The 15,819-nt window shown below is 49.8% G+C and overlaps 1 protein-coding gene across 2 annotated transcripts in view; it reads right to left on the bottom strand.

The window, feature by feature from the left end:
- The window catches only part of Lsp1 (lymphocyte specific protein 1), a 34,107-nt gene extending 28,241 nt beyond the window's left edge, over positions 1 to 5,866 (bottom strand). The window contains exon 1 of one of the 2 annotated variants that reach the window (XM_050137140.1): positions 5,700 to 5,866. In XM_050137140.1, the coding sequence (XP_049993097.1) occupies positions 5,700 to 5,767 (68 nt within the window). In that variant the 5' untranslated portion in view covers positions 5,768 to 5,866. The remainder of the gene's footprint in view (positions 1 to 5,699) is intronic. The other variant, XM_050137142.1, reaches the window with a different exon arrangement.
- Positions 5,867 to 15,819: the final 9,953 nt, after the last annotated feature.

Raw genomic sequence — 15,819 nt, 5'->3', positions numbered from 1 at the left:
TCTCTCTCTCTCTCTCTCTCTCTCTCTCTCTCTCTCTCTCTCTCTCTCTCTCTCTCTCGGATTTTTCCAGACAGGGTTTTTCTATATAGCTCTGGCTGTCCTAGAACTCACTCTGTAGACCAGGATAGCCTTGAACTCACAGAGACCCACTTGCCTCTGCCTCCCAAGTGCTGGGATTAAAGGTGTGCACCACCACCTTAGCTCAGATATATTCTCTTGTCCATACATCTTTATAGCCCCTAGAAAACATGCTCACAGACCAGTGGCCTACATGGAGAAAGACCCAGTAAGCAGTGGGAGCCTACTGTTGGAGGGGCCCAGAATAGTGGCATTTAATAGCAATGTGGCTGTGATTTACATAGTGGGATGCCTCCCAATGCTTCCTGAACTCATCAGCTCCCTGTGTTCCCCTTTCCAAGCAAGGTCTGGTGGGCCAGAGCTAAAGGCGGAGCCAGGGAGCTGGGTGTGGTGATGAAGTGTGGTTGGAGCTGGGACTAGGAGAAAGGGCAACAGAGTCTTTCCAGATTTCTTTGGAATAAACTAGCTGGATTCGTTTGTCTTGAGTTCTATTGCTCTTTTGAGGAGAGGTTCCTGGGAGAGGAGGGAGACATGGGAGGTGGGGGAGAAAAGGGGGAGAAGGGGGAAAGTGGGAAAATGAGAGGGAAAGGAGGAGAGGGAAAAGGAGGGGAGAATAGAGAGAAGGAGAGGAAAGGAGGAGGAAAGAGGAAGAGAAGAAGAGAGAGGAAGGGGGAAGTGAAAAAGAAATAGGGGAAAGAAAGGAGAGGAAAGAAGAGGAGAGGACAGGATAGAAGAGAAGCAGGAGGAGGCAGTGTTGACTTTCCTCGGAAGCTAACCACACACAGTAGGCTGCCTTAAGAAAGAGTGTACAGCCACCTTGGAATGGAAAGGTGGATCTGCTCTCTGTAAGATAGAAGAGTGTGAACCTGAGATCCCATCTGCTAGGGATGGGACCCCATCCTCATGTACTCATCCAGGTGGCAGCTGCTAAAAAAAAAAAATCAAGGCTGTGGAAGGAGAGTTGGATATAGGATCCATCTCACCCATGGCAGACAGGATCTCCTGGACATCTAGACAGCCTTTCTATAGTACCTGGTCACATTGGGCTGGCGTTGGTGCTGACCCCATATACACTGCCGGCAGCCTAACTTGTTCCACCTCTGAGGAGCCCTGATGTGAGGAGGGGGCTCAGAGGGAACAGAGGCATCTTGACTTTGCAGAAAATTTTACCAGTCGATTCCTGCCAATCGATGGAGGCAGATAGTCTTCCTTCCCCGCCAACTTACAACTTCCCAACTTGGAGGTGGTCAGCAAATGGAGCCTGGTAAAACTGACCTAGCCACCATAAAGGACCAGAGCCTTTCCTGACCCACCAATTGTTTGCTCTCAAACTCCTATACTCTAAACCTACAGCCCCTCTCCTCTCTGCTAGTTTCTTGACAATAGGTATGAGTGGCCAGGCTAATCAGGCAGCGGTGGCACACACCTTTAATCCCAGCTCTCAGGAGGCTGGCAGATCTCCATGAGTTTGAGGCCAGCCTGGTCTACATGAGTGAGTTCTAGGGCGGCAATGATAGTTACATAAAGAAACTACCCTGTCTTGAGAAACTTAAAAAAAAAGTGTCTGGATAGTGAAATTCAAATCCTGGGAAATGGGCTGGGCTGTCACCAGGCAGCTCCTTATGATGCCTCAAGGCCAATGAGAACCTACCTAAGAGTTACCATGTGTCCTTAGACAGACTGGGGCTTCTTAAACCCAGAAGCACCCCATAGCTCTGCTGTCCAGTGCTACCAGAGTAGATGCAGAGACCCAGGCCTATACTGGCCTAGACTGTTCCTGAAAGAACACTCGTACCCTAGCCTGTGATGTCCCCACAAAGCACTTGCCACCAGCAGAGTACCCCTCACCCTGACCTGGTCTATGTCCCACAAAGACCACTAGTTCCTTGTCAACTGCCTTTGCAGAAGAGTGGGTACACTCTGGGGATTCTTACCAGGGTACCCTAAGAAGTAGCTTTGTACAGCCTAACCCAGGTCCTAGTCCCTCCCCCTAAACCCACAGAGGGCATGTCTAGTCACAGTAAACCATCTCTAAAAGGGCCACTCTTGGGGGGATGGTGTACAAGATCTTCGCATGCTTAAAGAGCTTGGCAAGAACACTCAGGTCACGAATGCTAGGCCTGAGCAGTTGCATTCTGACCATGCAGATGAGGAAACTGAGGCACTGGTTGGTGATCCTTTACCTTCTCCCCCTTACCTCAAAGTGGCATCTCAACCCCTATCCCAATAGCTCAAGTTCCCAGAGGGAAAGGCTTGGTCCACCTCTCCTGGGTCTCATCCCTTAGCAAGCCCCTACTTCTTTAAGGCTCACCAAACCCTGTCTTAACCCTCTCAGGGAAATGGAGGCAGAGGCAACCACTGATACAGTAATAATGCCACCTTGCCAGGGCCATCCTGTCCTGGGCCATCTGTCCCAGGCCTTTCCCAACACTGCCTACCTCAAGCAGATAGGGCAACTATGAGGGCTTCTGGAATCAGCAAAGGTAGGTCTGTGGCGTTCCAAAAGTACCAGGTATCTGGTTTCCCCTCCTCAAGCCAAGATGGGGATCTGAAGGAGTTGGATGGAAGGTGGGAGAAAGCCTAGGATCCACCAGGAGGAAGACGTTGTCTGGGTGAAGCTTGACCTCTCTCTGCCTTGAGGAACCCCTGACTTGGCCTAGCCTGGCTCAGCTCTGCCATCTGTGCAGAGAGCTCCAGGCCTCAGCTCCTAATCTTCCCGTCTTCAGTGCTCACCCTGGGAGGGCAAGGTTGGAGGAAATCCCTCCACTGGGCTACTGTCTCTCGGATCAAGCCTCTCAATATTGTGCAAGGCCCTCAGAGGATCAGGGACCTTTAAAAGCAAGAGCTCAGAGGATCAGAGGAACAGGTGATCCAGGAAGGAAAGAACCCTGCCTAGGTGACCCTCAGATTGTCCTATTGGTCAGCAGGTGTGGGATTAGGTCAGAAATGTTTCCAGGGTAGACAGTGACCCGGAGCAGGGCCCTTAGCAAAGCAGCATCATATGCTGAGGGAATCAGGGTACAGACATGCCAGGGGCCAGATGAGCCATGCAACTCAGGGAACCTGTAGCCAGGTAGAGAGAGGTAGGCCTGTGCAGAGGATATCTGTCCACCCGAGTCTGCCCCCAGTGAGAGGAGCCATGGCTCCATGTCGAGTTGGGGCTCCAGGACAGGGGTAGTGGTTGACTCTGAGGCCCTTGAAGGCATGCTGAACAATTATCTGTGAGCTACACGACTGCCCTGTAGCTCTCGAGACACTGTGCAGTGGAGTTGTAGGGGGGTTGAGGCTTGGTTTCGTTCCCTTGGTGTCACCCAGCAGTCCCAGCAGAGCCATTTGCAGCCCTGTGGAGATGCCACACCCTGCTCCCACAGGACAGGAACAAGCTGCCCTGTGTTGGGTAGGCAGGCAAAGAGAGAGCACCCCACTGGAGGAAGAGTGGCAGTCCTGTATCAGTGGGAACACTGGAGTGGTACACAGTAGCTTTCCAGCCACCTGAGGGCTCTGTGAGAGGGGCTTGGCCTTGACCTGCCCGCCTTGGGCCTGGAATGCATAAGCTCACCCTGGTATACTTGGACAGGTATGAGGGCGCCCGCAGTGCCTTGGCGCCATGGTGCACAGAGGTTGGTGGCGAGAGAGACCCCGGGGCGCGACTTGGCCTCTGCCTGGTATGCCTGGTCTTCTATGGACACATGGGGTGGAGACTCCCTGATCTGTTCCAGCCAAAACTGACCCTGCTCAGTTCTGGCCTTCTGGGGTTTCCTGAGTGGGGACTTATTAGGTCAAATATCCCCCTCTGGGTACCAGGGACTTCTTACCACTTTAAACAGGAGAATCCCCTGGCCCCTGAGTCACCCTATGAAAGGACAGTTCCACCTCGCCTTGGGTCTCGGTTTCATTCTGAAAGGTCAGCGGTGCGCTTTGTTCTCTTTCTTCCACCATTTTGGGAAGGACATCTTTAGGGGATTCCCAGGCCCGCTGAGGTCTTAGGACTGTGGAACAGGAGTTCTTGACAGACAGGCACAGGTGCAGTCCAGCCCCAGTCCTACAGTAAGATGCCCAGGGATCTGCTGTGCCTGCCAGAGCTGTGGGCACCCTTGACTGTGTTGCCTAGACCTTGGCATTTGAGACAGCTGAGAGAGGGGGCCAAGGAAGGGCCCAGGAGGAAGGCGGGGCCGGCGGGGCTGCTTGTGTCTGCCCTTCTATGGGCACAAGGTGGCAGGGCACTGGCATGAGGACATTTATCTGTACAGGGTCACAGCTGTCGCCTGATCACCCTGTTCCACACACCCGATAGCTTGTATCCTTACCCAGCCTGGGCAGAATGTCCTTAGAGCCCTTCTTGGGCCCTCATGATACATGTCCCCCTCCCAGAAGACAGCTCTCACAGACCTTTCTGGGGACAATGAGGCCCTGAAAACCCCAGGTTGGCACAAGGATGCTGACCCAGGCCAGGCCAGTCTCTGTTTAGCCTCAGACTCCTTTCCTGGCTGGAGGGTTCCCTGGACAGTTCTCAAACCAGGGCCCACAAGGAAAGTGGGGAGCCTGAGTTTGGCCCTCTGCCTCCAACATGCACCCCTCACAGTGAGGCCTCTTTGCCATTATCTGATAGGACTGAGGTATTCCTGACTCTGTCCGAGATCTGGAGCCTGACTCTATTTTACAAGGCAGTCTGGGGCCTGCAGGGACTCTGCAACACCTGCTGAGGTTGCCTTCGCTCCTTGAGCCTGTGGGTGAACCTCAAGGACCACACCTTCCTGGACAGTCTGAAATCTCTAGCAGCAGGTTCTAGGACTCCTGAGGTCTTATCTCCTTTCTGTTCCTCTTACACACCTGGACCACAGCCCCCACATCCTGCTCCCATGAGGCCTCTCGTCCCTGACTGTAGAATGTCCCCTTCTACCTCAGCCTGTCCCAGAGACCTGACACTTTCTTCTGAGACCTGTTCCTGCAACTGAGCAGAGCAGGCACACACGGCTTGGCTTAGTCTCCATGTCTGCCCACTGGCAGTCCCTCCTCGTGGCCCCCAGCTTATGACCCAACACAGGGCAGAACTTAGCAGTTCTTTAACTCACCGATGCCCTTAGGCAGCTGACAGTCGATGTGTCTGTGGCAGAGGAGTGGCTCCTTTACCTCCTCTGACATTCCCTTCCCATATCCACTGTACCCAACAGCAGTGTCTGGTCCACAAGGGGACATTGAGAATCGCCGCAGAGCAGCTTTGGGAACCTCTGAGACTCGGCCACCTCTGAGTATCTCAAGGCAGGCTAGACCCCTCAGACAAACCTACAGGTGAGGGGTCAGCAGCCTGGCCAGGATTCACAACTCCAGTTTCTCCTAACATAACCGTTGCTCTCTCCCACTGATCAGGCCATATCTAGGCATGCCCAGTTCCTTCCACACCAAGCATCTATCCCTTCTGTTCTGGCTATGGACCCTAGCCAGGGATCTATCCTTGCCCAGTTTGGCCAGTTAAGCTGTAGAGGTAGATAGGGGAGACACAAACCTCTATGGTGAAGAGGGGGTTTCTGCAGAACCTCCAAGGCCCCAGTGGGTAGCCACTCTCCAAGACTCTGTCCCCACAAGGACTTGGCACAAAGCAAGCTGCCTACTGTGGGGCTTACCCTTCGCTGTCTTCTGCATGCAGTTCTTCCTGCTCCTCGCAGCTTGGATCGCTGGCAGCCTCCGCCATGGGTCTGATGTCTTTGGTGTGAGTGCACTCTTTGTGGCTCCTAGTGCTTCTCTGTAGATGGGCCGTGGCCTAGAGCCCCCACCCCAGCAGGTTTCACTTCCTCCTTCCTGCAGCAGGTTGAGGTTTGGAACCTATTGGGACTTGGGTTGGGGTGTTGTTTTTTGACTATGTTGCTACAAGAGAAGAAGAAGAAGAAAAAAAAACTAAACCCAAACCACTTATCAGGAAGTGTTGAGCAAGCTGTGCCGCCTGGGGTGACAGAAAAGGGCTGGGGCAGAGGTGGGTAAGGATGCTCCTCACAGTTCCGGCTCACGTAGCTGGGACACCCTGTGTATCTCTAGGGTTTCTAGCAGCAGTTCTGAGAGTAGCTAGCTCTCCCAGTGTCCAGAATCCATGGTCCCTTCAGCATCTGTGGACTCTGCTTTCAACTGCTTTACATGGACATTCTCTGTGCTTCCGTGTGTGCTCACAGAACATGGTGGAATCCGTTCTTGATACTTCAAGGCCTTGGACACTCTTAACTCGTCTTTGCTTTCCAGCCATGTCCAAGATCCTACACAGGGTGCTCTGTAGGTCTAGAGCTTGCCCCAGTCTGTCCCTATGCCTAGCTGCCGGACACCTGCGTCTCCTTCTTGCATTATCAGTTCAGTTCTCTTTAATCCTGTTTTTGTGCTCTGGGTATTTGGAACCAATCTTGGAGTTGGTTGATGTCCCCAGCCAAGATGGGGTGGGTCATGAGTTATCCTGAGATGACCAGGACAGTAGCAGGACCAGGGGATGGACCGAGGCTTTTGGGAGGAAACCAAAAGGACTCTGGGTCATCAAGGAATGTTGGAGAGTATGAAGACCAGATCCTAAAGCTCCAGGGCTTGGGTTGAGGTGTCACTGGGCCAAGCTGGGGCAGTCGTAGCATGGCAGAGACTCCCTGCTTCAGATCCGCTGGTCCAAGAGAGAGAAGGAAAGAAGCCAGTGCCATCTCAGGCAGCACTGGCCAGTGGGTAGCTCGGGAATCCAGCTATGAAGTCTTTCAGGGGAAGAGGGACAAGAGTGTGGGAGAGAGCCTGGGGGTGTTGGGAAACTCAGTGGAACCCTAGAGTGGCATCCAGAAGCAGACCAGTGCTTGCAAACCTGCCTGGAGGCCACGAGTCCTTTCTTACCCATGTGGCTTAACAGTGGCAAAGCCTGGCTCACTCTGTCCCAATCCTGAGGAAGAGACACAAAGAAGACCCAGGTGAGCAGTGTCCGGTGGTAGGCTGGGCCAGACCCCTGCCTGCTTCTTCTTTAGCCTCCTGTCCCGTCCCTTCTTGTACTTTGCTTCCTTGGGAGCCTCCCAAGTACTCTGTTGGTGAATGGCTGGGAGCGCATGTGGCAGGTGACAGAGCTGTGACAGTTCTGCCGTGACTCCTCTTAAGGGGTCCCCATAGGTTCCTATGCCTGCCATGGGGCTCCTCCATCCAGGCACCTTTTCTGTGGATTCCAGCCGCTGTTCTTTTTGTTTGCTTGTTTGTTTTTGTTTTTCGAGACAGGGTTTTTCTGTAGCTTTGAAACATGTTCTGGAACTAGCTCTTGTAGCCCAGGCTGGCCTCAAACTCACAGAGATCTGCCTGCCTCTGCCTCCTGAGTGCTGGGATTAAAGGCGTGTGCCACCACTGCTTGGCCCAGCCACCATTCTGTATGACCTTCCTCTGGCCTGCAGGGCCTTAGGGCTGGGGGATGGGCAGGTGGAGGCTGTCTGTAGGCTGGACTGACTTCCCAATCTTCAGGGCCTCTGATCTAGCAGCCAACATCTTCCAGAGGGAAATTCAGATCTTGCTAGCACAGACCCTTCAGGCCTGCAAAGGCAGCTTCTGCCCGAGGGGAAGTCCCAGTCTGGGTCTCCCAAAGCGGAAGTGTTATAAAGTCTGCCCCAAGAGTAGCTGTGTGGAGGGCAGGACTCCTGAAAAGGGTGTGGGTATTATACCCAAGTCATTTGCTGTCAATGTGAATTCTGGACTGGCAAGTTGACTTCATGGGCAAAGGTACTCGTGAGACCAAACCTGATAATCTGAGTTCAATCCCTGGGACCCACTTAGTGAAAGGAGAGAACCGATTCCCACAGATTCTTCTCTGATCTCCACATACATGCCCAGGCATACACACACACTTTTTCTGTGGATTCCAGCTACTACTATGTACGACCTTCCTCTGGCCGCTGGGCGTTAGGGCTGGGGGATGAGCAGGTGGAGGCCATTGGTTGTCTGTAGGTTGGGCTGGCTTCCTAATTTTCAGACATCCTGTTCATCAGCTAGCATCTTCCAAAGGGAAATTCAGGCCCTACCAACACCACACATACACACATAGGGTTTCTCTGTAGCTTTGGGGCCTGTCCTGGAACTTGCTCCTATAGACCAGGCTGGCCTCGAAATCACAGAGATCTGCCTGTCTCTGCCTCCCAAGTGCTAGGATTAAAGGCCTGCGCCACCACCACCCGGCTTCACGCTTTTTTTTTTTTTTTAAACATGAGTTCTCTCTAATAGGGTTGCTATCTTGTTATTTGATGGGCAGGCACCAGGATGGCCTCAGCAGGAGTTAACCCCATGCTCCTGTATGTCCAGCCTTCAGAGCTGAGAGCTAAACAAATATTTATTCTTTGTAAGTCACCCAGCCTCAGGGGTACTGTGTAGCAGTGGAGAGTACACAAGATGCCTGGGACACGTGGGTGCTATGTGAGCTGCCTCATTCACTGTTCTAGTTCCACCTGAATTGGGAGATTTTCTGACTTTCACCCAGACCCCAGCCATCAAAGAGGGTGCCCCTGCCTGTTTGGCCTGTCTCCATCTTCCCAGGCAGATGCAGAGGCTGAGCCCTCCCATTAAGGATTGAATTGCATACTCCAAGATGCATATGTTGAAGTCCTAAACCCCAGGACTTCAGAATGTGACCTTATTTGGAAATTGGTTTGTTGCAGATGTAACCAGTTAGGATGAGGTCATTGAGGGGAAGGGCCTGCTCCAATATGATTGGTGTCCTAACAAAAAGAGGAAATTTGGACACACACAAACCACACACACACACACATACACACACACACACACACACACACACACACACACACACACACGAGAGAGAGAGAGAGAGAGAGAGAGAGAGAGAGAGAGAGAGAGAGAGAGAACCAGTGGGGGAAAAAGGCAGACATCAGTGATGTTTCTACAAGACAGGGGTCACCAGTCCAACAGAAGCTAAGACAGGCTGCAAAGATCCCCACCCCGCCCTCCCCCACCCACCACCACTTAGCCCAGCAGTGCCTGCTCTACCTGTCTAGCCTTCTGCCTCCAGAATGAGAGCAATGTGTTCATCATTCTTAGAGTTTAAATCGAAAGTGTCTCTCACAGGCTCTTGTTTTGAATGCTAGGTCCCTAATTAGTGAAATTCTCTCTCTCTCTGTGTTGTTGTTGTTGTTGTAATAAAACCCAGGGCCTTAAACAAGCTAAGCAGGCGATCTACCTCTGAGCTACACCCCCAACCCTTTGTGGTACTAATTTTGAAGGATGTTCTTGCAGGCTACCCACACAGACTATGAAGCCTTTGGGAGGAGGGGCTGTCTCTGGCAGAAGTAGGTCAGTAAGAGCAGAGCTTTCCAGGCCCCCACTGCTTTTGTCTCAGGCTGTTTTTTTTTTTCCTACTTTCTAGCCAGCCTCTGTTGAGGTCAGGTTGTACCCTACTCTAAGTGACTCCACAATGTATAGAGCAGGGGTGGCTGAGCAGTGCTCTGGATGAAACTATTTCACAAGCAACCTTGCTTTTGACTCCATTTTGATGGGGAAGAAAGACCACAACCCCTCGGTGGGTTTGGGAACTGCACCATTCATCAGATACCACCTACCTGGTACAAACTGGCAGGTGATTTATTCCTGGGAACAGAAAGGGAGCCACACTGTAACTATGTTGGGGTGAATTGAAGCCATAGTGACAAGTGAGAGTATTAAAATTGTATCAAGAAAACCAAGCCCAAGGACTTATCAGACATGCCACACCAAGGAAAGGGTGTAGTTTCCTTACCTGGACCCCACAAACTGATGGACGCTTACCCTATGATGGTATGGTCTCCACCAACCTATCTTCTGAGACCTGGGGTGTGTGTCAAGGGCTGACAAACAAAGGAATCCCCGACTGCCTCAGGAAGTTTAGCTCTGCTTGGTCCCCCGCTCCTGACATTTTCTTGACTGCCTGCTGTCTGGACCTGAACCCCCCAGTTCCCTCCTCCAGACCCTTTGGATCTTTCACCTCACACCTGAACTCCACAGCCTCACTCTTGCACCCGGGTTGCAGCAGCTGCTGTCTCCAGCACTGGTCTGGGTTTATTATCTTATTGGTACAGACCCTCTCTCGGCCTGCCTCTGAAGCCTCTTGAACCCTGGGACTCGCATTCATTTCATAAACCGCAGGTGGGACCATAGATGTAGATGCATTTCTGGAGGGCGATCTGAGAGTTAATATTGGCAAAGACAACTGGAAAACAAGAACCTGTGTTTGTTCCAGCCAGGCCACAGGGTAGGTAGGACTATCCGGCACGTTGCTGTCATTGAAACCCCTCTAAACCTTACAAAAGGGCCTTGCTATTTAATATGTTTTAACACTGTTTAAGACTTGAACTTTGTTTCTTATATAGTGTGCTCATGACAACCTCCATGTGAGAGATTTCTACCTCATATTCTCACTGTCCAGAAAGGAGGGCCTCTACCCTGCCTTCCTGCTGTGAGGAGCTGAGCATGCTCCCGAAAACAAGCACCAAAATAAACTGGTTATTCATTAAATTGTTTCTGTCAGCTATTTTGACACACACACATATGTATATGTACACATGTGTGTATGTATGTATGTATGTATGTATGTATGTATGTGTGATGGTTTAGTCCCCATCTACAGAACACACCAAGCTGAGCTCTGTGTGTCAATCAAACAGGTCCCGCCCTTCCCAGGACTGCAGGGCAGGAAGCCTCTCTATCTTCTAGGACCTGAAGGGGTCATATCCACAGGTTACATGATGATGCTCTGGGGCCTAAGGGGCCCTACAGGGTACCTTAGAGCCATACACACCTGCTCCCCCTCTCGCCCTCTCCCTTCCCTATTCTCAATAGACTAACTTGTTTTTCCTTTTGCTTCTCAGAACCAGGACTCCAGGTGTCCTCATGTGGGTCCCCTCCAAATGCTAGAACAGCTTGGCTCTCGTTGACTTCAGCACTCCTGAGCCCTGGATTCGAATCCTCCCGGGTTCCAGGATCACTCTACTATACAGTCCTCCACAGTGTTCCCTATCCATCCCAGGGCTCCATTCTCTGTCACCTCTATTCCATCTGGACCAATGAGAGTGCTGAGACAGAATACCCAGTAGGAAGTGCTGGCACTTTAGCGATCTATGGTGTGTGTGTGTGTGTGTGTGTGTGTGTGTGTGTGTGTGAATGCTGTCTGAGCTCCCTGCTGACAAAAGCCCACAGACACAGCCCTACCCTTGAGCATCACCCCAGATCACACACACATCATTTGTTCACTGGGAGTCATTGACTTCTCAACTCCAAGGACAGCACAGGACCAGGGCGTGCTCAGTCAGCGCACCTACTACAGTGTCCAAGGTCAATAGACTGATAAAGCAAGGGAAGCTGGGGCTCGTGCTGGGCTGCGCCCACTCTGCCCAGGAAGACAGGGCAAGGAGGCACAGCTGAGGAGAACGTTTGCGAAGCAGGCCGAGCAGATCACCTACAGCCGTTAGCGCTGGAAATAGCTCCCAAGGGCTACTGCCGGAAGAAGAGCTGGGCAAAGTCCATTTCCAGTTTGTTCCCAGTAAAGATGGAAATGCAAGCAGATGGTGAAGGTGGTCCCAGGAGGGCAGGGCTGTGGGCAGAGTGAGAGGATAAGGAGAAGGGTATTTTGGAGATTGGGTGGTCTTGCTTGAGTAAGGGACCACAGGGACAGTCTGGCACCCAGGTCTGGATGGTGAGCCCATGTGGGGCATTCACCACAGAGGGTGAACAGAAAGAAAGGTAGGTGTGGAGGGCTGAGGTCTGTGTGTCACTTGAGTTGGAGAGTACTAAAGGGACTGAAGGTAATGGCCTGGGATTCTTTCTGCGGGGTTTAAAGGAAAGGAGGACTGGGTACTGTTAGAAACAACATTCAGGGTCACAAAGAAAGAGGCCATCTTTCCCTCTGCAGCGTCAGGGCAGGGCAAACTTCACTACTGATCAGGAGGATGTGCTCAAAGTCAAACAGCGAGAACAGGAAGTGCACTTAGCTTTTGTTCTGACTCAGGTGGTGACTGTGTCTTTCCCCCATTAGCTGGAGCCCTTAGTCTTAATTTAGTTGGCTAGTCTGGAAAGAATTGGCACACAGGGAATGGAGGAGGAAGGGGAGAAGGGTCACTGCTCCAGGCCTTCAAATTCTTGGAATGCAGCAGGGAGCCTTTGTGTAAACAAAAGTTTTACTGAGTCAGGGAATTAAACAATTTGCTTAAGTCTTACAGTGTGGGGGAGATAAGACGTTTTGAATTCCTTGTCCTAAACACAATTTTGATAGTATCCGATAGAAAAAACTCATTTGATATTGCTTACAAATTCCTCATTTTTAACCATTTGGTTCTTCAAACTCATTACGACGTTGCTTTTCTTTTTCTGTCCTGTCTTATAAGACACTGAAGTGGAGCGGGTGTACGTCTAGTAACAGTTGACTCAGTAAGCCACAGTTAGGCCCTCACAAAGCACTATTACCTCTATTTCCTGAGCAAGGTTTAAGGTAAACCCAGCCTCCTAGGGGTGATTCTTTGACCAGGAGATTGACCTGACTCCATAGGAATGGTAAGTCTTTGTCTAAGCCAGAGATCCTATTCTTTTGAGCAGGAAGGGTTTCCTTTTAACAGGCCTTTATTGCTAGCTGATTATTCTACCCCTCTAGAGAACCTAAGAAGCACTTTGGAACAAGATCTGAGATTCTAAAACACTTCTGATATCTTTGGCCTCTGGCAAAGAGGAAGCTGCTAAGAATCCTAAGGACATTGCTAGCTTTTAATCAAGAAAGAAACTGGTTACTTTTCTTTGGGGTCCTTTTTGCCCTAAACAGCCAGGACAATTTCTATCTCTTGTTCCTATCCTCTTCCCTCTGAAGCTATTATCCTAATTGCCGTTATATGATTGAGTCGATGACCGGTCTGGCATCCTCCAGCTTGTCAGGTCCAAAAGAAACTGGGATCCAGAGTTTTGGCACCAGATGACTACTCCAAGGTATGGTTGAGGAGAAGGTTTTCATTGTATATATAAAGGAGGGTGCAGCCAGAGGCGTCTGGAAGAGTCCAGAGCAGGGACAGAGGTAGTAGACTAAACATGACCAGCAGGCTGAACTGGACCGTGAGAGGAAAGAAAGGGAGGTGAGCAAGAGAGAAAAGGAAGAGAGAAAACAAAGACAAGAGGAGGCCAAGAGGGTGGGGGGCTGAAGAGAGGGAGCAAAAAGAGCGCTTGGCTGAAATGGCAGGGTTATATAGGAAGGAGAAGCTGGGGGAAGGAAAGCCCATGAGCGGAGGAAGTTTAAGGTAGGGAGCATGTGTGAGAAGAGCTGAGAGGACCTAAGATGTCAGCATGGACTCTGTAATAGGTATTTGTTATGTTGAGAGAACCTGGAGACTGGCTTTGGTATGCTAACAGGCACCATGGTAGCCATTTGCTCCCAGCTTGAATTGGGGTGTCAGGTATGGCAGTTTTGGGGAACCCCTTATGAGAGTCTATCTAAAAGACACCAGTTGTTAGATATAGGAAGAAAGGGGAGTCCTTGAAATGTTCAAATCAAAGCCCATTAGCATCTCTTAGTGGGCTCACAAGAGCCTCCATCTTTAGGGCTCCTTGTTCTTTGGCTAGGTTGGTTTCCAGAATGATGATCCCACAATCTGTTTTCCTGCCCTTTGACAGCAGTTGGATCAACTAAGCTAGGGTGAAGTCCTTAAGTCCTTCCCATATGGCTTCTAGATGGGGAAAGAAGAAATATTGAACCATCATTTAAATGTTAGGTTAAAAGAATAGCAGCCCTGTCTTCCTTGGTTGTAGGCAGGTACTTCAGTGAACCAAAGTCTGAAGTCTTATATATGGGTAACATCTTTTGATCAAGAAGAAAATGTCAGGGAGATATAGTTGTCTAAATAACACTTCATATGGACATGTATCTAATGTCTGAGGAGTGTGATTCATTGCACTGTTACCAATTCTCTTGGTCTTTGGTTATATTTTCCTACTAAGCTTTGGAAATTTTGACCACCACATGCAGGTGGCCAAAATTTTTATCTGTTTCTGTACTGTCAAAATACATAGGATAATTATTTATTAATTAACATTACCTAGGTACATACTATTTATTATTTGTCAGGCTTTGAGAGTACCCAGATAAGCCTTATAGAAAACACAAGGTAGTCTTTATACACTGCATAGAATCCCTGCCATAGCCATACCTTTGGTTTTGAATGAGTGTGTGTAGCAGGTTCAGAAGAGCAGCAGATACACAGCAGAACATCATCACATTATGCTTAAAGCATCCATCAAAACTCAACCAAGAAATCCCTGTTAAAACTAGGATGCTGGAGCCGCTATTGAAGGCTTTTTATAGAGAGGGTCTGTGGTGGTTTGAAAATAATTGACCCTCATAATCTCACAGGGAGCAGCACTACTAGGAGGTGTGGCCTTGTTGGAGGAAGTGTGTCACTGTGGGGATTGTCTTTGAGGTTTCCTATGCTCAGGATACTGCCCAGTGCATCAGTGGACTTCCTGCTGCCTGCAAGATGTAGAACTCTCAGCTCTCCCCAATACTGCATCTGCCTGCCTGCTCCTATGCTCCTTGCCATGATAACAATGGACTGAAACTCTGAAACTGTGAGCCGCCACGTCAGTTAAATGCTTCCTTTCTAAGAGTTGCCATGGTCATGATGTCTTTTCCCAGAAATAAAATCCCTAACTAAGACAGAGTTCCTATGGTCTCATAGGATGAGCATCCCATTAGGTGTTTTTACCACAGACATCTTTATCTTATGAGGTAAATAACATTGTACACAAAAGATACTGTTCCTTTATAAACTGAATCCATTGGTTTACAATGGAAAAGAGACTTGCTTTTGAAACCAGTGGCAACTAGCTGGACCAAAGGCACCCGTGTTCCTTATTTCCTTATTACCTGAAAAGATTTGTCCAGATGAGTGTCATCATCTGTTAGGTCATGTGATGGGAAAAGGGATTAACAAGATACCGAATATATATTAGCTGGAGTACTATACTAGGCAGAATGCTTGAATTTGAAGTGCTGCTTTCTATCTCATGACTGACTGGCAGTCAGCATCCATGACTGAGAAGGATCAAGAAGGCAGAAGTATCTGGGACCATCCCTGAGTAGACTTGGGATGATCAATACCGACAGTTTAGATGCATCTGAAATGGATGAAGGCAGACATCCTGAAAAAGTTAATAAGTGCCCCCTCCCTACAAGGAGATCAAGTTGTAGGACAATATAGTACTCTGATATCTTTCTATAAAGACCACTTTTTCTCCTTTGGTTTATATTCAATACAGGCTTATGTATAGTAAAATATTAGCGATCTCTTTCCTAAGGCCCACCCACGGATGGAAGAGATTTCAATGGGCAGGGATACAGTGAGGGGAGTCTTTACTGACAGCTACCCATCTGTGAGACAAAAGAAGATACATTGGAATGCTTTCCAGATCCTCTTTGTCTCCAACTGGAATGTTCCTAGCTCTTATTCCTCTCCTCATGAGTGACCATGAAGAAAGGAGACGCCTATCACACTAGTCACTGTGTTGATAAGGGCCTGGATACCTATACCCTCCCCTCTCCTCATTAGCCACTATAAAGAAGACTGTCTCTTTAGATTATCCATGCCTACAGATATGACTCTAATAACCTGTGACCTTACTGGACTCTCTTCATTTTGTCTGGCTGATTTTAACCATCCAGCAAAACTCCTGAAAAAAAAAAGTATGTGTATGTATGTATATGTGTGTGTATGCGCGTGTGTGAGTGCTCATAAACATATATAT

The sequence above is a fragment of the Alexandromys fortis genome, unplaced genomic scaffold, assembly GCF_014885135.2.
Source record: "Alexandromys fortis isolate MF-2015 unplaced genomic scaffold, M_Fortis_MF-2015_v1.1 scaffold_3, whole genome shotgun sequence".
NCBI classification, from domain to species: Eukaryota; Metazoa; Chordata; class Mammalia; order Rodentia; family Cricetidae; genus Alexandromys; species Alexandromys fortis.
This window is presented reverse-complemented; position numbering and strand designations above follow the sequence as displayed.